The 23,648-nt window shown below is 39.2% G+C and overlaps 1 protein-coding gene across 1 annotated transcript in view; it reads left to right on the forward strand.

Moving 5' to 3' along the window:
- Positions 1-23,648, forward strand: part of PTPN13 (protein tyrosine phosphatase, non-receptor type 13 (APO-1/CD95 (Fas)-associated phosphatase)) — a 98,573-nt gene that overhangs the window by 59,055 nt on the left and 15,870 nt on the right. The window contains exons 17-34 of the mRNA XM_009326069.1: positions 470-652; positions 1,863-2,025; positions 5,940-6,363; positions 6,529-6,626; positions 8,553-8,606; positions 9,958-10,050; positions 11,397-11,504; positions 12,269-12,400; positions 12,788-13,254; positions 14,239-14,367; positions 16,343-16,436; positions 17,242-17,327; positions 18,165-18,327; positions 19,265-19,479; positions 19,569-19,667; positions 21,082-21,443; positions 21,637-21,811; positions 22,933-23,091. Coding sequence (XP_009324344.1) covers positions 470-652; positions 1,863-2,025; positions 5,940-6,363; positions 6,529-6,626; positions 8,553-8,606; positions 9,958-10,050; positions 11,397-11,504; positions 12,269-12,400; positions 12,788-13,254; positions 14,239-14,367; positions 16,343-16,436; positions 17,242-17,327; positions 18,165-18,327; positions 19,265-19,479; positions 19,569-19,667; positions 21,082-21,443; positions 21,637-21,811; positions 22,933-23,091 — 3,204 coding nt within the window. The remainder of the gene's footprint in view (positions 1-469; positions 653-1,862; positions 2,026-5,939; positions 6,364-6,528; positions 6,627-8,552; positions 8,607-9,957; positions 10,051-11,396; positions 11,505-12,268; positions 12,401-12,787; positions 13,255-14,238; positions 14,368-16,342; positions 16,437-17,241; positions 17,328-18,164; positions 18,328-19,264; positions 19,480-19,568; positions 19,668-21,081; positions 21,444-21,636; positions 21,812-22,932; positions 23,092-23,648) is intronic.

Genomic DNA, 23,648 nt, shown 5'->3' on the forward strand with positions numbered 1-23,648 from the left:
AACTGCATCTTTTGGCAGTTATGATGCCTTAATGTGGTCACAGAATTGCAGTGTTAAATCTAATTCTGTGTTTAAGAAGTGTGTCAATAACAAGTGCATCTGGCTAGTTACAGTTTGTTGCCAACAATTGGTTTGTGCAAGTTTGATTTACTCACAGGCATTCTTGATTCATGCTTTTGTTGTTTGATTTTAATAAATGCTAGGTTCTTTTGCTGTAGTGTTTGGCAGGTCAAGAGATACTACCAAGACTTATAACCCTCTAGAGCAGCTGATGTGTCTCTGTTGCAACATCTGTAAACTGTATAAGCGGAATCACCAGGCAGAGAAGAATCATTTTTTCTAAAATCCATATATATATGCATGTATTAAAATATTTATATAGAGGTATAATATTTATCTAGAGGTATAAAAAACTTGTAATAGCCTTAACTTCATATTCTTAGAAGTTTCATTGCATTGATCTGTACAGTTGTGTCAGAGGCTCACAGAATATGGGGTTCATCTTCATCATGTGTTGCCTGAGAAGAGATCCCAAACAGGTATCCTTCTGGGAGTGTGCTCCAAAGGAGTTGTTATTTTTGAAGTTCATAATGCTGCCCGCACACCTGTACTACGCTTCCCATGGAGAGAGACAAAGAAAATATCCTTTAGTGTAAGTCAGTCTCTTTTCCTCTATCTGTGTGCACATGTCTATATTTGTATCTCCAGATAGTGGTTTGTTATTTTTGCAAATTAAGCTGCTGTTTTACAGCGTGATCTGACTACATTTTGTGTGGCTGAGCTGTGTTGTATTATGGGATTGAAATAGGAGTTTTAATGTTTTAAAGATTTTTTTTTTTTTCTTTTTATGAGCTTGCATTCTGTGCTGCTGAGGTTCCAGCCTCAGAAGAGAGTTTAGCAGCTGTGTTTTGGCAAATCTGTATTGATGTGAAATGTGGCTTCCCTGCCTTCTAAGGAAAGAGCTATTACAAAGATAGATCAAGGGCTTCTCTTAGCATGGGGAGATGCTCTGCCCATTTACTTCATTTCTGGGCAACCTGCCCGTGCTGCCGTCTGAGACATGGGTAGTGAAAGAGCACCAGAGTGAGAATCCTGCATTAGAGGACTGGGTACTGGCAAATGCCAGTGGTACACAATCTCCTAGTGTAACCAGGAGATGCACCTATGTTGCTTTTAAGTTGTTGTATTTCCAAGAGCAGTTAAGTTAAACGATAATGGGTGACAGGGGTTGACACTTGATCTGGACAATACCGGCCAACTTTAGTGGATACACCACTAATCTGGTGGCCGTGTGTCAGTGTTTAATGAGGTGTTGAGCTTCAAATGCTTACCTTTATACGGGTATTGAAAACAGTACTTCTGTTCTAACTCCGATACCTTATTGAAAAGCTACAGACTGTTTCGTCTGTGATATCATTTTAACTAGAATTGGTAAACTGAAGTTTAAAAATTACTAAAAAGATAAATTTAAGATCTGAAACATTAACCGATAGATTTCATAATTAGATAAGCATCTAGTTCTCTTCCTCTTGAGTGGCAGCACCCCTTGTGACTTCCTCAGAGACTTTTGAAAACCCTGTCCTGCAAAGCATAATAGTACTGGTTGTCATTAGTCAGCACTAACAGTAACAGAGATGGATTAAATAATGATAAAGTACCATCTCATCTAGCCCAGAAGTAGTAAAATGCTACTTTGTAAATCTCAAATTACTTTCAACCCCTATTTTGACACGTATCTCTCCCATCAGCGCATTTTGCTTCAGGAAAGTTTGAATGCTGTAACTGTGCACAAGCAAATATAAAATTCTTTGTAGGCCAAAAGAAATAATTGTCTTCAACTTTTTTCTTTCTCCATTGTGTAGAAGAAGAAAATAACTTTGCAGAACATGTCAGATGGTATCAAACATGCATTTCAGACTGACAATAGTAAGACTTGCCAGTACCTTTTGCATCTCTGCTCTTCCCAGCATAAATTCCAACTACAGATGAGAACTAGGCAGAGCAACCAAGACACTCAGGACATTGGTAAGGACTGTGATGCTGTGTTTGTTTTTAATAGCAATCTATATGTTTTTTTGTAAGGAGAAGAACTGGTTTTGAGCTTCAGTAATTCTGCTGAGTGCCACATATGTGTAGCTCTACATTTGGAGGGTTTATACTATAACGAGAATCTACTAGCTAGGTTTGTTTAGGTTTTGTTTAAGGGGAAGAAAAAGAGAGTTGGCAGATCACACAGAGCTGGCATACAGCAGCTCCTCTATAATAAAAGGAATCTAAAAATAGGTCACTAATAGTACTTTCCCATTTGATTAATGGCTTTTGGCTTTTTTCAGAAAGAACTTGAAGATATTTCAATAATAGGAATTTTACCTTTTGCTTAATGTGAAATTAATTGGTTTGATAATGTGGAATTACAGATAAAATGTTGTGATCATGCAAGGGCAAATATAACAGGGAGCATTTAATGATGCTGCATCTGTAAGCTGTGGGTGTAGCTGTCTTTATTCCACCTAATGTTTGGTAGACCTAGTAAGGAACAGCACTGCTAGTCAATTTTCTTCACAATTGCCATCTAATTTGTGTGTATAATAGAAAATGTAAAGGTGTTCTTTTTAAATAGAAAATACTAATTGGAGAATGCAATCATTGAAAAAACCCTCTGTACTAATTTCTTCACTATTTGGAGCAGAGCTCACTTGGCTGGCTGGCCTTCAGCACAGCCTGGAAGTGCTATTTTGGTCAGTCTGCCTGCTCATTCTTTCTTTGTTCCCTGTTTTTATCTGTCTGCATTCCAGTTGCTGTTAATCCAGACTTCCACCAGCATAGCTGGGATGGAGTTTGACCCCATTGTTGTGGAGATTGTGATCTCTAATTTAAAAAAAAAAGAGGGGAGGGGGGGAAGGCATGTGGCCACTATGCAGCCTTTTTTCTATTCTGTTGGGCTCAACCAACTTAGTGCAAAGAAGTAGGACCAAGTGACTTAAAGCCTTTGTACCGTTCTCTAACTTAGTGCTTGCTTATCCTGAATTGCAAAGAAAAGCAGTACATGAAAGGCTTTCTTGGCTAGGCAAACTTGGTTGCTCTTACAGATGCAGTATGTGTTGTGCTTTGGGAGTCTGGAAAATAATAGTTTTCTTCTGTGCAGTGCAGATCACTTGGAATTCAGAGATCTCAAATTTCATCAGTAATCTGTAATCAGAAGCAAATAAATCAGTATTATGGTTAATTCCATTACACTTGGTTATTAAAAGTAAAAACTATTCAAACAAAAAGGTTGCTTTTGTCATGACTTTACTGATCTAAAGTGATTAGCCATGTTTCTCTTTCCTGCATAACAATAGAGTTACTAGAATAATATTTTTTAAAAGGGAAAGTATTGGAATACAGGTAAGAGAAAACAATGATGAAGCAGCTAGTCAGCATAGCATATTAATTGTAAGTACTGCTTTTCTTTTGTTAAAGCAGTGAAATCCCAGGCAGTATTTGGGAAGCATTATTCTTGGCCTTCGGAAGCATCAAGTTTTGTGTTGTTTTTTTTTTTCTCCAGAGCCCTTAAAATGTCAGTAAAAACTGCTGTTTGGAAACACTCAGCAAAACAGTAAAGAAAAGGGCAGATGACAGTATTATTAACTCAAGGCTGATCACAGGAAGTGTACGTTTTGGAGGTTCCTTACTTAAGGACTGATTCTGGGTTAACAGCACAATGAACACAAGCATGTGCCTGTAACGCTTGCAGCGTTCGTGGGGTGGAGTAGCAGACTTCAGAAGATTAATATGCTTTGGAAGATTCTTTAGAAATACAGTATTACACTGTCTCGCAAGACTCATTTTGATTTCAGCCAATGAATGGAGAAAATATTTTGAGACGAGGGAGAAGGCATGCATAGTGACAGTGAACAAATTTTCATGGAACATAATAGAGGATGGAGGCATAAGGGAGAGTGCTTTATAGCCCCTGTGATGTACCATGACATGTTTTTCACTTGTTGCACAATGTCTTCAGTGACCTGGGAGAAACCATTTTAACACATGTAAATCTAATAGAAAGAATTAGGCTTGGAAAATAAAAGGAAGATGCCTCTTGAATAACATTCTTTCTGCATGAATAGAAAGAGATGAGACACAAAGTTTAAAAAAAAAAAACAAACAAAAAACAAATACTACTAGCAATTTTATGGTACGTAAGAAGGGAGATAAGCTATAACATGAGGAATGTTTCTTTTTTGCACAACTTCTGTGGCCTTGCAATGAACAGAACCAAGCACTGAGTTTTAAGATGGATGTTTGGATTCCTGAAAGGGCATATAGAAAACTGCAAAGATGAACTGAGGGTTAAGTCAGCCTTATGAAGGGCAAGTTTTGAGCACATGAGAATTTTCAGTTAAGGGATTGGCAGAAGGTGTGAAAGGCCACATTTGAGATTTGTGGATCTCTGGTCTGATCGAGCAAAATCGTTCTTATGTAGCTCATCTAGTCTGTCTGGTGGCAGTGGCTAGAGGAGGTATTTGGTGTGGGTAAGGAAGTGGTAGTTGTATACTAATTCACCTTTAAAAAGGACAAAAACATAGCTTCCACAACTAAATCTTCTCAATCTGTATGCCTGTTATAGAGAAAGTATGAGCTACTGTTGCAGTTAATTCCTGCCCTAGGTATTGGAGGAAGGAATGTCTTTTGGAATGGCAGTGCTGAGGTTGCATTTGCCAAATACACTCTTCAGTGGTGAATACTTCGGCATTTAGTAAAGCTAATAGATGATGTGTACCAAAAAGTAGCATTTTCCTTTTGAGTTACAGTGCAGCTTCCTAAAGCAGCTTATTTCCTAGCTGTATGTAGAGTTTAAAAAAACACTAGTTAACCCTAAATCAGAAATATATACGCAGTTGCTTTTCCTCAGACTTCCCTGTGAACTGACTCCAAGACATCAGTGAAGTTTATGAAGGGTTCAGATGGCCTGATTTCCTTTAAAGGCTCTAACCAGCAAACATGTTGCCACAGCTTACCAAGTTTCTGTGTGAGAGCCAAGCCACAGGAACTTAACTGCTAGCCTTAGGAGGCAGGTAGGCTAATAGAAATGAGCCCTGATCAGCTTTGCTCTAAAATAAGAGGGGGTTAGGCTAAGTTGTATTATCTTGCATTTGCTTTCAGCTAAGAACATCCACCCAGACAGTTCCCATGACTCAGCTGACAGTAATTTAATTACAGTCCAAAACCTGTTTCTCTCTGCTGCTTAAGGGAATCCTAGTCTGTGAGTCAAAAAGTCTGGTGAACCCCAGTCAACACTTTCTGTTCTGTGCTAAAACATTTAGGATGTTTCTGGCAGGGGAAGTCCCCAAGTGCACCTGAGTGAACTGATGCTCTTTAAGCAGATAGAGATGCTGCCAAGCCCCCATGACTTCGCAGCTGTACTGTAAGCATGTCAGGGACTCAGGAAGAAAACTGAGCAATGGATGGACGGAAGTTTGGTAGGATCTGATGGTGTAGAGGTGGGGGAGCCCTATTTGTTCAAATTCTGGAAAAGACTTGTATGAGCAGGTTAAAGGAAATGTAGTCTTCCAGGTCACTTGGCTTGAGGATATTATTTGCTTTGCAGAAAGAGATGATGTGCCTGTGTATAAGGCACAGCAGTTTAACAGGGAATATAAGTCTTCATACTAATAAGGGGATAAATATTCTGCTATTCTGGGTCTTTGGATTTCAGTGTAGTAGATGGTCAGGCTAGTGTAATGTCATGAACTCCAAACTTTGCTTCCTGAGCAAAATGCACGGTAGTTGTTTATATGTACCTGATGATGGTACGTATTTCTGAGCATCTAGAGAAAATACACTTTGTGTGAATTTGGTTGTTTAAAATGCATGCTTTACACAAGGAGGTCACACTAGCTCTGCTGTATAACTTAAATTTGTTTGTTTTTTGTTAAAAAAAAAAAAAAATTCCACAGAAAGGGCTTCATTTAGGAGCCTAAACCTTCATGCGGACTCTGTCAAAGGTTTCAACATGGGACGAGCAATCAGTACTGGTAGCCTGGCCAGCAGCACTTTGAACCGACTTGCCGTTCGACCTCTGTCAGTTCAAGCAGAGATTCTGAAGAGGCTGTCCTGCTCTGAGCTCTCACTCTTCCAGCCACTTCCTGGCTCTTCAAAGGACAAGAACGAGAAGACTCTGTGGGAGGAAAGACCCAGGGTTATGAGCAAGTCGTTTCACGATCTGAGTCAGAGCCACATCTCGGTTTACCCCCCAAGGAAAAATATTATTACTGCTTTGGACTCTTCCCCCAAAAAAATAGAAGACATAATGGGAAGAGTCTTTCAGCACATGCCAAAATTTGATACTGGGTCAGCAGCAGGAGCATTAAAACTGAACAAGTAAGAGTCTGTCTGACCGCCCTGCAATATCTTTGTACAGTCAATGTACATTTTGCATCAGTTTTGATTTATTATTCATACCATTATTTTATTACATTGATCCTTCCCTCTCCCAACTTCCTCTTCCCTCTGTCTGGTTCCCCTTCTCTCCTTCTCCCCTTTAAGTTCAAAATCTCATGCAGGTTTAAGTAGAAGCCCTGAAAGAAAGAAAAATGAATCGGACTCCTCATCCATTGAAGATACCGGTCAAGCCTATGTTGTAGGTCAGCATGCAAAAAATAATATTACTGTATTTACTAACTAACCTCTAAAATTGCTTTGGGTGTAATGCTTTGATATATTTATTAACTGATGGTAATATTTCAATTTGAAAAAGGGAGCAGAGTATCACATGTTAAAGTAATCCAGGCCAATTGCCAGTTATTCCTGAATAATTGTTGCAATGAATCAAAAAAATCCTCCTTTGGACAACACCAGTCTATAGACAGGTGTACCAAGTATTGTACTCGACAGTAAAAGCTATTCCAGAAAACATCTTCCATTTTGTCACTTCAGAGTGCCATTTTATTGTATCGATCTTTTAATAATTTGCTAGTCTTAAGCAATACAGTCTGTTTGTCAAGCTTGACATTTTTTAGTGTTTTCTGTAGAAAGGGTGCAGGGAGTGATTTTTTGGAAGTGGACTCAGTTTCGCATAAACTGGCTATTGGCTAGTACCTCTGAGCAGTAACTGCACAGTTTTGGGGTTTTTTTTTTTGTTTGGTCTCATTTGGATATAATAAATTGGGTACAATTTTTTTGCAGTGCATTGGGTGTTTCACAAAAACACTCTTGTAATGAGCTAAGCCAGACATACTTACTCCATTTTCTTGGCAAGGATTGGATTGCACACAAATAGTCTTACTAGGCAGTAAAAATACAGAGTTCACATTAAAAAAAAAAAAAAATTCAGAGCAGCTAAATAGACTTAAACTCACGCGTTGGGTTATTGTACATTAATTTTTAATATCTGTGTGTCATCAGTTTCTGGTTATAGGAGGTTCCCTGTTATAATAATAGAAACTACAATGACTGAAACATTTGCAGCCTTAGCTTGCTTTTGTTGCTTTCCTTTTGCTTAATATTAAAATACTGATTAGTTACAGAACATCAGAAAAAGTGGAGGAAGATTAAGTTTATGGGGGTCAGTATAAACAAAGTCTCAAAAAACATGAACAAAAAAAAACCCAAAATGGAGCGTGACATACAAACACTTAACTGCATCTGCCCCCACTGCACTTGAAACCAGGACTGACTTGGGAACCATGCTTTTTCAGTACCGAGAGCATAAGCTACTAAGAGTGAGATGAGGCATGCAGTTTCTGTAGTGACTGGTTGCAGCCATTTATCCTATGCTTTTAGCTTTTCAGTTAGTGTTACCACATGTTTACCCATAATCTTCTGGGCAGCAACTCTGATAAGGATCTTGGCTACATGTCAGAAAGTCCCGCTGAATCACATTGCCTGTGCTGGGGGACACATATTCTTTGCATGATGAAACTCATCAACTGAAACTTTAGGGTTCAGAGGTTTGGAAAAGCCCAGGACTGCTTTTCTAAGAAGCTTGGATTATCTTACCTCGTTTACTTTCATAACTTAGTACATTTATTATTTTATCCTCTTTAAAGTATGGCCATATTTGCTTGGCATTGATCATTCCAAAGAAAATATTGATTCTATATGCAAACTAATTTAAATAGAAATACTTAGTTCAAATTGCTTGTTACTGCAGCAACTTATTTGTTACTGTACAAAATCTTACAAGACTCCCGTTGTGTTCGTTTATTAGGTTAGACATATTCATGCAATCCTGTTAGAAAATTTAGTCTTTGTCTTAGTATCTTAAAGATCCATTAATTTTATCTGAAGTTAACAGTGGTTGTAAAGGCCAAATCTCTGTCCTTTCTTTAATTCTTTGCCTTTGCATGAGCTACCATCTATCTGAACCTTGAACTACAACCAAAGTATATAAGTAATTTGGATTTGCTATTCCAAAACTACTTTCATGTTTATTGATTTTTAAAATAAATGAGTAATCTGATATTGTGAATGAGCTCGTGTGTACTGTGTAAAGCCTGAAATACTTCTTGGTAGCTTTCATATTAAAAAAAAATAGATAACAATGTCTAATATTTCCATTCATGTCACAGGCGTTAGTATGAATAGTTCGGGAAATCTTCCATCATCAACGCTGTTAAAAGAAAGTGGTAAGTTGATGAATAATATGCCTCAGAATTAATTCAGTCAGTTTGTGAAGCACTCTCAAGTGCTTCACTGTTTCACCTGTCCTGTTTCTTCGCTATTCTTAAATCAAACACCTCTCCCAGTTAGTTGGATAGGACCTTTTCCTAAATACAACTCCTAATATTTCTTTTGGATTGCTTCTTGGGGGAGAGTTTGACATCTGTGTGTAATATTTTTCAAATAGGAATAGTGTCTGTTTAGTTTGAGACCTGAAGGGTGCTATTACCTAACATACCATGCTCTCCAGAGCTCATTTCCCTTACTTGGGAGGTTACTGGTTATGTAGAGCCCGAGAAGACTGTTTTTTCTTTTTTCTTTTTTTTTTCTTTTCTTTTTTCTTCTTTTTTTTTCTTTTCTTTTTTCTTTTTTTTTTCTTTTCCTTTTACTTCCTTTTTTCTTTCCTTTTTTCTTCCTTTTTTTTCCTTTTCTATTCTACTTTTTTTTCTTCTTTAGGTTTGACTTGGTTTTGTGGGAGAAAAACTCCTTTTCCAGGTGGTGCAGTCTGTTGCACTCTCTTGCACCACTGTTTTCTGCTTGTACCAGTGTGTAGAGCTCTGTAAGTTTCTACCGTTGTGGAATTGCCTGTTCCACTTAGGGCAAAAGTATGCCAGGCACTCCAGACCAAACAAGTTGTACCTTCTCTAGGTAGCAAATTCATGAGTTCAGACTTACAATATGTTGGCGTTAATCATGCTCCTTCTGTCTCTGAGGTGCCTGGGTCTACTTCAGCCTGTTGGGAACCCTCAGGAGTCACATAAATCTATTGTGAGGGTGTTCAGATTTTGGAAGAGGCAGAATCAGCAGCCTGTGGAGCTGCAAATGAGAAAATAAATTTAAACAAGATAGGTTTTAGTAGATGTTTCTAATGTTGGTTGTTTTTTAATGAAGGACCACCATTAAGAGAACTCACTGAGTAACCTTTTATTAACTTCATATAATAAGCCTCAGTTTCACTTTTACCAATGTGCGTATGTCATGCCTACCTGAGCAGGGCACGTAAACACTTTGCTGAACTGAGACTAATAAATTTGAAGATTCTAGGGCTCAATTGTGTTGTGATTCCAAGAGGTGCTTTTCTTAGGACAAAAGATTTTAATTGCTGAAAATGGGAGTGAGTTATAACAGTGGTGGTGTTTTGTTTTGTTTTGTTTTATTTGGACATGGCTTGGAAGATGAAAGTTGGACCCACTAGTTCAGAATAGCTTTTCAGGTTATTAGGCAAGTAATCTTTTTTTAATGGAATAGAACTTCAAGGCAAACCTGAAGGGAAGCGTTCAGGTAGCATCTGATCATGAAATGTTGACTTTTCAGTTGACGCTCTGCAAACAACACAGAGCAGAGTTGCCTCACCAGAAAGAGAGATCACTTTGGTGAACTTGAAAAAGGATGAAAAATTTGGCTTAGGTAAGTGGCTTTAAAATTGTTGTTGTCATGTGTGTTCCTAGAAGCCAAAAACAAAATAAAGCTTTCTGGTCTGTATTTAAGTATTTATTGTAGGACTGAGGAAAGTAGTGCAGACAGTAGCTGGATTACGAAGGCATTTAAGATGCTGAAGCATGGACTTACTAGATAGCAGCTGCTACTGATTTATTGAGTGATGTTAAGCAAATCTGTTTCTCAGTTTTTTCATATTGTAAGTGTAGGATAATATTTATATTGTGAACTAGCCATCCTAAAAGTTGGCCTTTAAAGTTCATCTCTGTTTTCAGGTACAAGATTTTTGTCTATGTGGACGCCTCGCAGCTGTGACAGCTTGAAGGCTTTAAACAACAAAAAGACATTAAAAAGCCATTATGAGCTAATTGTGGAGTGTTTTTCTTACTTTTATAATATCATCAGTTGGAACACTAATTTGAAGTTTAAGGAGCTTGGAAGACGAGTTTTGCATTCCATTCCTTCTTCTACCGCTGAGTTTTTTTTTCATAAACCCACATAATTTTTCCCTGTATAAGTAATGACTAATTTGCTGTCAGTATTGTGCTTTAGGGAGGCTCCCTAAAGTGTCCTTGAGGACATTGTTCTGTCTGTCATTCAAAATAGGACTGTTGTGTAAATTTGAAGAGGGGAAAAAGCCTACAAGACAATAATATTTAGTGTTTACCCTGCACGATAAATTAAGAGTTGACCAAAAAGGAAAGAAATTCATATGAAATGCACTGTTTCTTCTCTTTCTTCCTCATGCAATCTATGGTACTTTGCTGTTTTAGCTAGAATAGAGAAGACCTACTATCTTCTATTTTCTTTTTTTTTTTTTTTTTCATCTTGAACATCCTTCCCAGGTTTACCTGGTAGAATTAGCAGAAACAGATTAGAAGTGTCAAAAGAAAACAGGGAGTTGAAAAACTCAGTTCTTAAGACCAGGGTCAAACATTTAGGTGAAGCAATGGAGAAAACCAGAAATTTTTAAGTAAGAGAAAATACATTTCATCTGGTCAGCGAATGTACATTTAATGTCATCTATTTGTGCGTGTGTTTCTCTTGCCACAGTTGTCTTCTGTAGCCTTTGCTGGAGTTTTCTGGGAAGCCAGCTAGACAAAATCAGAATCGCTTCCTCAAAAACAGAGTGTGCAATAAAGCTTAATCAAAAAAGCTTTACCATTTACTTCCATGTAGACTTCTTTGAGATGTATAGGTTTCTTTTACTTTACATTTATTAGGATGACTAAGTTTTTGTCCATTCTGAAATATGGACTTCTGTTGTTACACTGTGATCACTGACATTCTTGCCTGCTTTGGGCCTTTTTCAATAGGCTTTCAAATAGTCGGTGGAGAGAAGACGGGGAAACTTGATTTGGGAATTTTTATTCATTCAGTTATTCCCGGAGGGCCAGCTGATTTGGAAGGATCTCTAAAGCCAGGTGAATAGTGTAAATAAGAAGAGGTGTATACATGAAAGAAAAGGCCAAACATGTATGTAGTACCGTTTCCATCTATGGCTGCGGGCGTCAGTCCCTTACAAATGCTGACCTTCAGTTACCTTCTGGATAATTTCTGAAAACTGGTGATACTTCCTTGTTAAACTATACAAAAACAAAAATCATTTGAATCAAAGTAAAAATGATAAATCTTGAAGTAGCAGAAAATTAAAGTTACGTATAAAGATAAGGGCTTTATTTGCTATTGTCTCTCTATAGATGCTTTGTAATTTCAGTTTTTTAAAACTCCAAATCCATACTTTGATTTTGGAAAAAGTGAATGTAACCATATGGCTACTATGGCTACTGTAGCAGGGGGGGGGAGGGGATGGGATTTATTTTATTTAATCTCTGCTTTTTTTTTTCTTTTCATTTTAGTCTGTGCCTTGAAATGAACTGCATATTGCTTATTTCACTTCTTGATTTTTGCTTTTGCATACGTTTTTCTTACAGCAGAAGAGAAGGTAGAAATCATAATATGGAAAGATTTGGCAGGTTTAAAAAGAGGAAATATTCATAACCAGTTCTTGTGGTTTGGTTTGGGGGTTTGTTTTTTTTTTTTTAATTATTAAGGTTCCCTATTCCAGCATCACTTGAATTTTAGTAATTTTTAATCCATGCATTGTGTAGAGGTTTTCAGACCTGTACTTCACATTCTTGTAAAAATGTAGATGTTAGATTGTATCTGAACAAACCCTTTTGTGCAGGACACCGACTAATATCCATAAATAGCACAAGTTTAGAAGGCGTCAGCCACCATGCAGCATTAGAAATTTTGGAGAACACACCTGAAGACGTGACACTTGTTATCTCTCAGCCCAAGGACAAGCTATCCAAAGGTACAGAGAGAAATATTCCATATTATTAAAGAGTTGTTCTTTGAGTTTGAGCACTCCGCCTTCTCTGACACCTTTTGTAAAGTACTTTCTGTGTTTCTTTTAAATTGCTAATCTAATCAACAGAGATAGCCGTAAAACATCACCCTCACTACAGTCACTTCTGTAAGCAACCCCAGCTAGTATATGCTTGAAATTGTGTTCTGAGACTGAAAAGAAGTGTGTTACGGTAACCTTTGGTGAGGACACACCAGTTGCATCGTAAACAGAAAGTGTTCTGCATAATATAAATGGGTAAAACCTTACGTGGTTGTAAGCTGAGAAATTTGTGTCATACTGCAGATAAGATGTTACCCGCTACTGATGACTGTCTTGTCTCCTGCTTTTCAGCATCATCTAATGCTGCACACATCAGTAATGGAACCAGGGTTTATTTGAGGAGGCCATCGTCAGTGCAGGACAATGAGGCAGAGTCCTCTTCAGAAGAACACAACTGTTCCCTTGGTCACCAGAGGCCTGTTTCAGGGAGTTTGTCTGGTTTGTCAGGAGGCAAGCGGGATGGAAGCGTGAGCTCCCAGGATTCCAGAACCGAGAGCGCCAGCCTCTCTCAGAGCCAGACAGCGAGCTTCTTTGGCAAACGTGCAAGTGGTAGAGCCCAGCAGGATCCTCAGCATTACAGTGATTCCCAGTCTGGGCTTTCTAAAATGAACGAGAAGAGAAGATCCTTGTCTGACAGTACTCGAGCAAAAAATAAAAGGCCTGGGGTAGTGGAGTCTGTGGAATATTCTGACCGAGGGGATTCTGACATGGATGAAGCAACTTATTCCAGCAGTCAGGAGCAACAGCCAGCTAAAAAGGCATAGCATATTTCATATGAATATTTCCCATCAGTATAACAGTGGTAGTGAAATAGCTGACTGTGAGTGTGAATAAGGTAAAAGGATGTAGGGGAAGGACAGCCTAGCCTGCACCTTATCCTTCTAATGGCAAATGCTCATAGCTAATTTCTAATAGTTTGGTGATTTTGGTCAAAATAAATGGAGAAAATCACTCCTGTAACTTGTAACAACTTCCCAGCTTTCCAGTGTCACAAGATGGGCATGTCTTACTAGAGGCAGATTGTGCTTTGGGATGAACGTATAGTGCATTTGTTGATTCTGTAGAAAACCTCCTTTCAATTCTGTGTGTGTGTCCAATATGGTCATAGTCTAGTGACCACCCCTAGAGGTAAGTTGATTCACCTGGCAGATAAATTAAGTTTTTCCTAGATTAAAGTAGTAGTGATGCATCTGGAATGGGTAGCAGCAGAACCCATTGTCTTTTGAGATTGATCTAATCCATGGAAAACTGCTCTTGTGCAGTCAAGTTTAGCAGTGAGCCATGCTCTGAACAGACAGCTTGCTGCTTCACCTTTCTGAAAGTACACAATTGGCAAGTACTACAACTTAATTCCTAACTTGCAGTGATTCCTCTTTTCAGCTGATGGAGGTTATTCAATCAAGTTGTGGCAGCTCCTGCAAATTAATCCAACAGACCCTAGGCTGCTGTAATACTGAAGCACTATAGTTTCTGTGTTCTGTGACCAACTCACTTTGACAATAAAGATTTGGCTGCTGAAGGCCAATCATATTTCTGTGCTAAACCTGTTCAATGGCAGCAATGGAAGAGTTAAAGCAATGAGCCGTATGGGTCTTACTAATTGGTACTTTGCCATGTGGACTCCTTTTGGCTGCATCTGACTCAAAAACACACCCTTTAGGATCTTAACTGTAAACTTCTGTTCTAATGGCAAATCATTCTCTTTTTGTTTTGTTTGTTTCTTTTTTTTTTTTTTAATAAAGGAATCTTCCTCAGTGAATACAGCAAACAAAATGAATTCTAAAAAGGTTACTGCAACACTTCTTAAACCTGGAGATATCTTTGAGGTTGAACTAGCCAAAAAAGATAACGGCTTGGGAATAAGTGTCACGGTACTGTTTGACAAGGTTTTTAGATGTTTTCTCTTTTTCTCTACTCCCAGAAACCCATTAAATTGCTAAATTACAAGGAAGCAAAATATTTTCTGGAGTCACTGTTAAGTATATAGTTTTACTGATGTGTGATTAATCTTACCAAAGCTGAAAAGTAATACTATTTTATATCCCTGTTCTTGTCATCTGCCCTTTAAGTAACTCTTGTTTGTTGTTTTATGGTGGAGCCCCAAAGTCCTAATGGAATCTTATCACTGATGCTGCTTTGTGAGTACAAAAAGCAAGATGGTCTTTGTCCCTTGCTACCTAATAATGTAGCAAATTTACAAGGGAGAGAAATAAGACCTTCCCTCACTGGCATTGCAGGCAGTGGAAGCAGTAGTGTTACTTAAGAGTACCTATGCACATCCACACGCGTATACCATGTTCAGTGTTCTCCCTCTGCTGGATATAAAAGGCAGAAAGTAAAAAACTACTTAAATCCAAATAAGACCTGGTTGACACTGCTTTCTTGCAATACAAGACAAAAATGTATTTTTAATGGACTAATTTGTCTTCAGGCTATAAAATTTTGAAGGTAGTTTACGTTTAGGGCCTGCTGTACTACAGAGTGGCACTTCAGGGAAGAAGAGAATGATTTATAACTGAGATGCACACATTTTTCACTGCTCCTGTTCTTGTGTTGTGTTCAAAAATACATTTTGGTATTTTAATATTCAAGTATTATTTCTGTTTGATTGCCGGGCTACACAGTAATTCAAAAAAGGAAAAGTTGTTTAAATTATAACAATAAAGAGCAGTTATTAGCTATAGTTCAAAACTGGTGGCTTTCACTGGCTGTTTATACCTAAAACTAAGTTGGCCTTTTCCCAAATGTGGCCATACAGATTGGCATGTAGGTGAAGTGCCAATTCGCAAGCCTAGCACTGTTTTCATATATATGGCTAGTATTGTAAGAGGAGCAGAATGAAATTCTATTATTTTAGCATCCCAGCCTATTCAAAGTCATATTGCTTTGTGAAGCTTATAACCTGAGACAGCTGGAGGAACAAAGGTTCAGGAGGAGCTGGTTATTAAATAGCATCAGGCCTGCTGTATGCATGCATTGGCTTTGTAGAAAACAATAGAAGATGCCAACCGATGCAAAGATTTCCCTTAAAGGATCACCAAGTGGTATCTTCATTGATCTTTCCTTTTTCAGCCTCCATTCTGCCCCTTGCATTGCTATCCTGTACAGTGGTGAAAAGAAGAGGTGTACAATTAGCTCTGTGTTTTAAGTTTTCACATGTAATGCTGTGTGCTTTGGCAGTGAACATTAATATACTGTTGGTCTCCCTCTTCCCTCCAAGTTTGTGGAGAAGCACTGATAGTGCAGCAGTGAGCCAGAATCATACAATGGTTTGGGTTGGAAGGGACCTTTAAAGATTATCTAGTCCAACCCCCCCCTGCAATGAGCAGAAAGGCTAAGGCCCTCCAAAAACAATGCCATTTGAGCTTGAGCAGATTTTTTTCAGCTTAGACCTTCAAACTTGTATGAGCTGAGAGAAAGCAGGACTCCTTAGTTACATCAGAGAGGGGGTGTATTGGAGTAGGACACTGCATGGGTATGTATCTGCTGCTTTGGCATGCTGTGCTGTCACACGTCTTTGGGCTTTGATATGCATGCAAGCATGTAAAGTCTGGCATAATGCAGACATGTTTCTGATGAAGGACATTTATTTGTTTTGGGTGCATTTGCATTGTGATGCATCATGTTTTTACAATATTCCCACCCCAACTTCATTCGTAATAAATTGCATGACTGCTAAAACGTGCTTTGTGTAACTTTTTAGTTTTGATAGTTTGGCTGTTCTTTTTACATGCCAGTAGCCCAGGTGCTTCCTGAGTACAGTTTTCCTTGTGTGACGCTATGTTTAATTACTAAGTATTCTAACTGAAAAAGACTTAACAGGTCCTATTTTTGCTTTCCATTTAGGGCGGTGTAAATACAAGCATAAGGCATGGTGGTATTTATGTGAAAGCGATTATTCCTAAGGGAGCAGCTGAAGCAGATGGCAGAATAGAAAAAGGTAGTATTTCAGTTCTTTCAGTTGGGACTCTCAATGTGAAAAAAGGGCAGATAACTGTCTGTGGTGGACTAGATGATACACTGTGGCCTAGAAGCTAGGAACTCTGCTTGCCTCCTTTCACTGTACCTTTTTCACTGGGGAGAAGAGCTGTTTTTCTGAGCTACTGCATTTGTAGTTGTCATTTTAAATATTGCCTTGATAGCTAATTCTGCAGGTGAAGATTAAAAAAAAGTGTAGAACAACTGCAGAACCAACAGAAAAGTGCTGAGTGTGGAGGGGAAAAATAGGAGATAAGCTGCAGGATTTTTTTTTTTTTCTTCTCCTAATGCAGTCTGTGTTAATGGAGAACACTTTTCTGTTCCAGCCATGGAGAGAGAGGGCTTTGTATTATTTGTGGCCTTCTTGCTTGGCATGCTGGGCAACTCAATACAGAAAATCACTTTTCTTGTTTGTAAGCCAGGCCACATTTTTTCCTGAACTGAGAATTCCCACTGTAGACTAAGATTTCTTTTTAATAAAGAGTCTGAGCTTTGTGGCAGGCTATCATTCTGATAGTTAACACTAGCTTTGACATGGGGCTATCCCATAGAATCATTTAGGTTGGAAAAGACCTTTGAGATCATTGAGTCCAACCATATCATTTAGTTGCAAAGTTCTCTTCTTGACTCAGAGTGTGGAGGGGAGGGAGAATTTACTTCCATAACTGTCCTTGTTAGCTGAGACTTGAAGGTTTCTGTGCATCATATGCGTTTTATAGATTATGTTGTGCCTGCTTTTTCTTAAATTAGTAATCAATCATTTGTAGGTGACCGTGTGCTCTCCGTCAATGGGATTAGTTTGGAAGGTGCTACCCATAAGCAAGCTGTTGAAACGCTGAGAAACACTGGGCAGGTAAGCAGCTGCTGGTTCTACTCCTATCTTTAGTAAACCAGATCTTCATGAGTGAAAAGCAGTAAAGGAACCTGAAGACTGGAATTCTCCCCAGTGTCCTGGTTGCTTTACGTGTGCTTTCTTAGACTCCTTGGCTTCCTGGGCCTCGAATCTTACTGCCCACCCTAGTGAAATTCTGACTCTGTGTGCAGATGAGAGGTCTGCATGGAATTGGTTTCTCCTTGTCCCTGGGCTTCATAGGAAGGAAGCCCAGGTGCACAGGTTGGAAAGCAGCTCTAGCAGCATGCTACAGACGGGTCCTAAATCTGAACCACTGAGGAGGCAAGGGCCTCCATTTATGCAACTGTGTTTGCATGCTGTGTCAATAGCTTTACTTAAGTCCTGGCCTTTTTGGATAGCGCTTGATTCTGTCAATAATGTCTACTCATTTAATAGTGCTATTTATGGCGGCTGCTTCATATGTGAAAGTACATGCACACCTGAAAATAGCCAGTGAATGTACACATTCAGAGCTGCTAAGGACTACTATTTGTGCTCGCTTTATAAAATGCTTTTAACTCTATTCCCTGTACACGTGTCCTCACAGCCTTATTGGAAGAAAACCCTTTCTTACTCTATGTTGGCAAGTATCTTGCAAGTCCATTAGTGTATTTTGGAGGTTGTCATTTACAGCCCTTAAAATAAGGAACAAATGGAGGATGTATGGGGAGAGAGGTGTCTGTAAAGTTTGCTGCTGTAAAACTTGGGACCCTGACAAGTCAGAAAGAAACACGTACTCCAGACTCTGCTATCTCCGTGACCGTTGCCAGTTAACTGGAGAATGTTTCATCTCTTTAGGTGGTGCATCTGCTGTTGGAAAAAGGTCAGCTTTCAGTGGCCAAGGTTCATGCTCCAGTAACACCACAGTGCACGCCTCCAAATCAGGTGGGGCAATGTGAGCCACAGGAGAAACCAGCGACAAAAACTACAAATGCCAAAGATTACAACTTTGTCACTGCAGGTCAGGTCACATAGGACAATTGTCTGAACTTTCAAAACATCCTGTAGTTTTTGTAATATTTTTCTTCAAATCTTCTGTAGAACAGAAAGACAGACAGGAGAAAGAGCTGGTAGGAATCAATACCAAGCCTCTGCACATGATGCGGTCTCTTCCCTTTTGTGCTGTTGCATTTGTTTTTAAGATTTCCTTTCACATCTTGATAACTTTGTTTAGTTACTATTAACTGTTTGCTCTCTCACCTTTCCTTGTTGTTTCCCAATTTCACCAGCCTTGCAGGCCAGGGCTGTAGCAAGGTTGGAGTAAAAGGTGTGCTGCTATCTCTGATGCTGCTAAGGAGTGCCAAGGGAAGGTTAAGATACTCATATGTAAATGAGAGCTTCTGTAGGTCCTGCTGGTCCTGTCTAGATGAGAGAAAACATCAAGAGCTGGATGAAGAGAGAAGGGGTATTTGTGTAGCTGACTAGAGGTTGGCATATTTCAGCTTCTTTTGCTGGAGACTTGTGAAAATGAAGGGAAGCCTACCCAGATGGGGACACCACTGCAGATACCTTTTGGTCTTCCTGCATGGGATTTACCCTGTCTGCCAGGAACTCCAGTTGCTGCTCTCACTAATGTCTGATCAGTGGCCAGAAAGGTTGTGTCACACTGTGCTTTAACAGGCTCCTTAATGGAGTTCCTGGGGAACAGTATTTTGGAGACACTCTGGCTTTCTGTATAGTGTGGGTATTGTCCGGGCAAGCCAGCAGACTGAGAAGGCATGGTCAGCTTTTTGTCCTCTTTAACTTGGAGGGATCTTTTAGATAACGCTTGTGTTCAGTCAAGTGGAAGAACCCTGTGAAGGGAAGCAAGCGCTTTGTCATGTCTGGAGTGAGAGCACTAGCCACTTTTTTTCATGGACAGCATGCTGTAGGAAATAATGTTAATGTTTCTTTTGCAGAGAACACGTTTGAGGTAAAGCTGTTGAAGAATAGCTCAGGCCTTGGGTTCAGTTTCTGCCGTGAAGATAACCTTACCCCAGAGCAACTGGGCTCAACTATTGTGAGGGTGAAAAAGCTCTTCCCTGGGCAGCCTGCCGCAGAAAGTGGGCAGATAGAAATTGGGGACGTCATTCTGAAAGTGAATGGGGCATCGCTAAAGGGTTTATCCCAGCAGGTTTGTATCTTAGCAGTGAAACTCATGCTGTGGTAGTCCTGCAAGTCTTGGGGGTCTGCATCTAATAATGAATCCCACTGTGGCCATAGGAAGTCATCTCTGCTCTGAGGGGAACATCTCCAGAAGTCTCTCTTCTCCTTTGTCGGCCACCATCTGGTATATTACCAGACATCGATCCTTCTTTGTTGGTAAGGTCCATGGCATATGATATTTTTTTTTTTAATTGCTATTTGAAGGTTCATTTATTCGATCTGGTGGGTAGGTTAGTTAAATGCAAGATGCAGATGGAAAGATGGGCAGGGTGCTCACAGAAACGTGGTTCTTAGAGTAAATCCCTCAGGAGTGTACTACGCATTTTGTGGAAATGTGAAAAGAATGCAGGACTTTAATAATTACTTTTTTCCCCCTCCATTTTGTGGCTTAAGACATTGGAAATTGGCTTAATACATTGTTTCTGTGGCAGGGGTTTCTTTGCAGCCCAGTGGTTTGAAGTTGGTCTCAAATAGAAATTGGATATTTCTGTAATGTATGTGAAAAATATTCTGCAAAACACCAATTTGTCTGGTTTTGATGCATGTAAAACCAGGGAAAAGATTGCCATATTTACTTACTGGAAATCAGCGGTGTCCCAAAGAATAGTTTCAAAATGCTCCACTAAGTAAATCAAAAGAACAGAAGGCCATTTTAGGATACTTGGAAGAAGTGGAAATTATATGTGTTTCAGTAAAAGAGAATGTAGAGGGGAATTTGCCTGAAAAGTAGGCTTTTCATAATACTCAAGTCTGATGACAGAAACTTAAATGTACAAATACAAATTCAAGTGAAGTTAAAATTAGGGTAAGAGATAAGCAACTGAACAAACTAATAATACAAATAGCTAGTCCTGTAATGAACTGGTTTGTAGTATGGAATAACTTTAATAAAACAGCGCATATATTAAGAGAAAAACCAATAAACAAATTACAGTTTTTGTTTATTACGTTATCACAGATCGGTGTGTTCATGAACACAAGAATTTGGACATAAAAGCGTAAATGAAGCTTTTAAACTTTGTGTGTCTGCTAGCTGACATCATTCTTGGGAATATGTGATTTTTGGCAAAACTTTTCTTCATTCTCATGGGAGTTAATAATTTGGCTGAACAGTCTCCATTTGGTGTAGATTATCATCATTTTTGTAGTCTGTTATGTAGTTTTTTGCTTGAAAGCTTCTCTGTTTCTCTCCTGTGTGAGATTAGTTTGACTTCAGTTGCACTGTAAGTGTCAGCAGTGTGTTCTGGTTGGAAGGGATTTCATGGTAATTGCCTAGATGACTGCTGGGCATAGCTTAAAGGCTCTCAGAGACTAAAGCCAAGAGTATATTTGTTTTCCTTAGATGAATTTGCAGTTCTTTAGCAGTATATGTTTCAAAGTTTTGCACACTTGTCTTGGCCAAGTTGCGTTGAACTTGGTGAAACTGTGCTATGATACGTTTACACAGTTGAGACAACATCTAAATGGAAGGAGCCACTGACTAACTGCTTTTGATAATTTTATGCAGTCTTTGCAACTTTCTTTTGTCATCAAAACTGGAGTTTGAATTAAATGTCCTTGCTCTCCGTAGACTCCCATCCATTCACCCCAACAAGTATTTCCAGATGTCAGCAGAGAAGTTTCTGGTCCATCAAATGGAGAACAAGGTGACAGCTCAGATGAAAATGAAACTACTGATCTGAGCAAGAAAAGGCTAAAATCTCCCTCTAGAAGAGACAGCTACAGTGACAGCAGCAGGAGTGGTGATGAGGAGGTGATAGACTCGCCAGCACAAGTGGGCCTTGGCTGGAGTGCTTTGCTATACCGAACTTCAGATGAAGCTGTGACACAGGCCCATAGTCAGTATGAGGCACACAGTAGTCAGGAGGAGGCTGTTTGCACCACCTTATATCCTGATCAAGAGGCTCCTAGCAAGTCAGAGCTTGAGGACAGGTATGCTGTTTATAATGATCCTCGTAATATTGCAGATGATGTTTACAAAAATAGTTTATTGGACCTATTCATAGAAATATTTTTTGTTTTGCTTTTTAGATCTGCATAATGTCAATATTGGTCCATATATTAATTTATGGGTGACAGCCATGTTGTACAACCTGATCCTTGTTTTTTGCTTGTTTATCTGTAGTAATCTGCCATTGGATTTGCCATTGATCCCAACCTGTAGAACTGTTCCTGATGTTACCACATCCATTTTAATAAATGACTGTTATGCTACTCCTGCTTCTGAGCTGACTCCACACCTGGGAGGAATGGATTCATTACTCAGCCAGTTGGAAAAAAATGCTGAAGAATATGAGCCAGTAATTTACTATTTCTGTCTTTCAGTAGCATAAATGTACCTACTGCTGTGGCCAACTGGAAATTGTTTTAGCCATGGTATTGGGAGTGACTGGATAGAAGTTAGGCATATTAATTTACAAATGGGATAGTTGTGGGTTATACTTGCACTATAAGGCACACTATGTGTGCCTTATAAATGGCACACATACATGTGCCATTTGTAACCAGTGAACTGCAGCTGCTCATGCAAATGTCTGCAGGCATTTTCTCTCCGGGCTCTTGAGGATTTGATACATTTCCCTCTGTGAATGTGGAGGCATCCATGTGAACATAGGTAGATGTGTATACGTCTATTTTGTGTGTCATTTCAGCCTGGAAAACTTGGCATTAAATACTTACCTACCTTTAAACCATGTACTCAGACGAAGCTTAAATGGCAAATGTCTTGCTTCTGCCCTGTTAGTTTTCTGTGTGGCTGTTCAGAGATCAGAGGATAAATCGGGGCAGCAGGGACATCAGGAGACCCTGTTCTTTGCTGCGTTTCTATCTGAATCCCAAAGACTTTCTGCTCTGCTGCAAAATGCAGCATGTTTTTGAGACTTTTCTGAGATAGCTTCTTGCCACCCCAGAAACATGTTGTGTATCAGAAGGGACTTCTGCTTCCCTATCCTCACATAATCTATTCACAGATTGAAAAGAATGAAAATTGAGCCTTGATATGTCTCAATTGTGTGAGGGTCTTTCAGGTCTACTTTCTACTTTTTCACCTACTTTCTTCAGTTGAATAATTCCTGATGTGTTGTCTTACTTGAAAGATACAGAGCCTTTTTTATATATGGCAGCTAGCTGAAGGTAAAGTAAGGTGTCGGTTTTGGCACGTGCCTTCACAATTCTGTTTAGATCATAGGCCTTTGGCCCAAGGTTAGCTCCATGCAAAACAGTAGTCCGTCTGAATTCATTAGAGGTACTAACTTGAAGCAGCTAAGCTGAGCCTGCTAAAATACATGTCTTGGTACTGTCCAGTCTTGTGTTCCACTTAAACCAATAGGTAAAGCAGTTGTCTATTTCTAACTGTCTTAAATTCAGTAAAGCGTTCAAATTGCTTCTGGTTGTGTTGTAAAGTGCTGTTTTCTTCCCCTAGGAAGCAGAGCTCCAAGTCACTATGACAAAGTCAGAAAAGGGTAGTCTGGGTTTTACAGTGACCAAAGGTAATGATAACGTTGGCTGCTACATTCATGACATTGTTCAGGATCCTGCCAAAAGTGATGGGAGACTACGACCTGGAGACCGACTGATAAAAGTGAGAGAATTAATGTTTTCAGATACAGGGATTGCATGAAAAGGACAACTTTGAGCCAAAAAAAAAGGCAAACTCTGTTGTGGGCCAAAGTAAATGTGGTTAAGGAACAAAAGCATGCACCTTCTGAGAGACATAATTTGATAGCACTTGGACAAAAGAAATACAAGTATGAGAAGATTGCTGAAGGGAGTTACGGTATGTCCCACAGCTAGGCATGTGTGCAACCACTATTCATGATGACAAAAAATGGTTTAAAGAGAAAAGCATTCATTGATTAAATAAGATGGTTGCTTAAATATGTGGAGGAGTTGTTAGTCGAATACATCTATGGCTAGCATATTGTTAGGAAATAAATTTTAAGAGATGTGCTGTAGAAGAGTTTACCACATACATACGTAGTACAGATGTTCATCACAGAATCATAGAATAGTTTGGATTGGAAGGGACCTCTAAAGGTCATCTAGTCCAACTCCCCTGCCATAGGCAGGGACATCTTCAACTGTCCCAACGGCTCAGCTGTCCAACCTGACCTTGAAAGGTTCCAGGGGTGGGGCATC

The sequence above is a fragment of the Pygoscelis adeliae genome, unplaced genomic scaffold, assembly GCF_000699105.1.
Source record: "Pygoscelis adeliae isolate BGI_AS28 unplaced genomic scaffold, ASM69910v1 Scaffold610, whole genome shotgun sequence".
Taxonomy (NCBI): Eukaryota; Metazoa; Chordata; class Aves; order Sphenisciformes; family Spheniscidae; genus Pygoscelis; species Pygoscelis adeliae.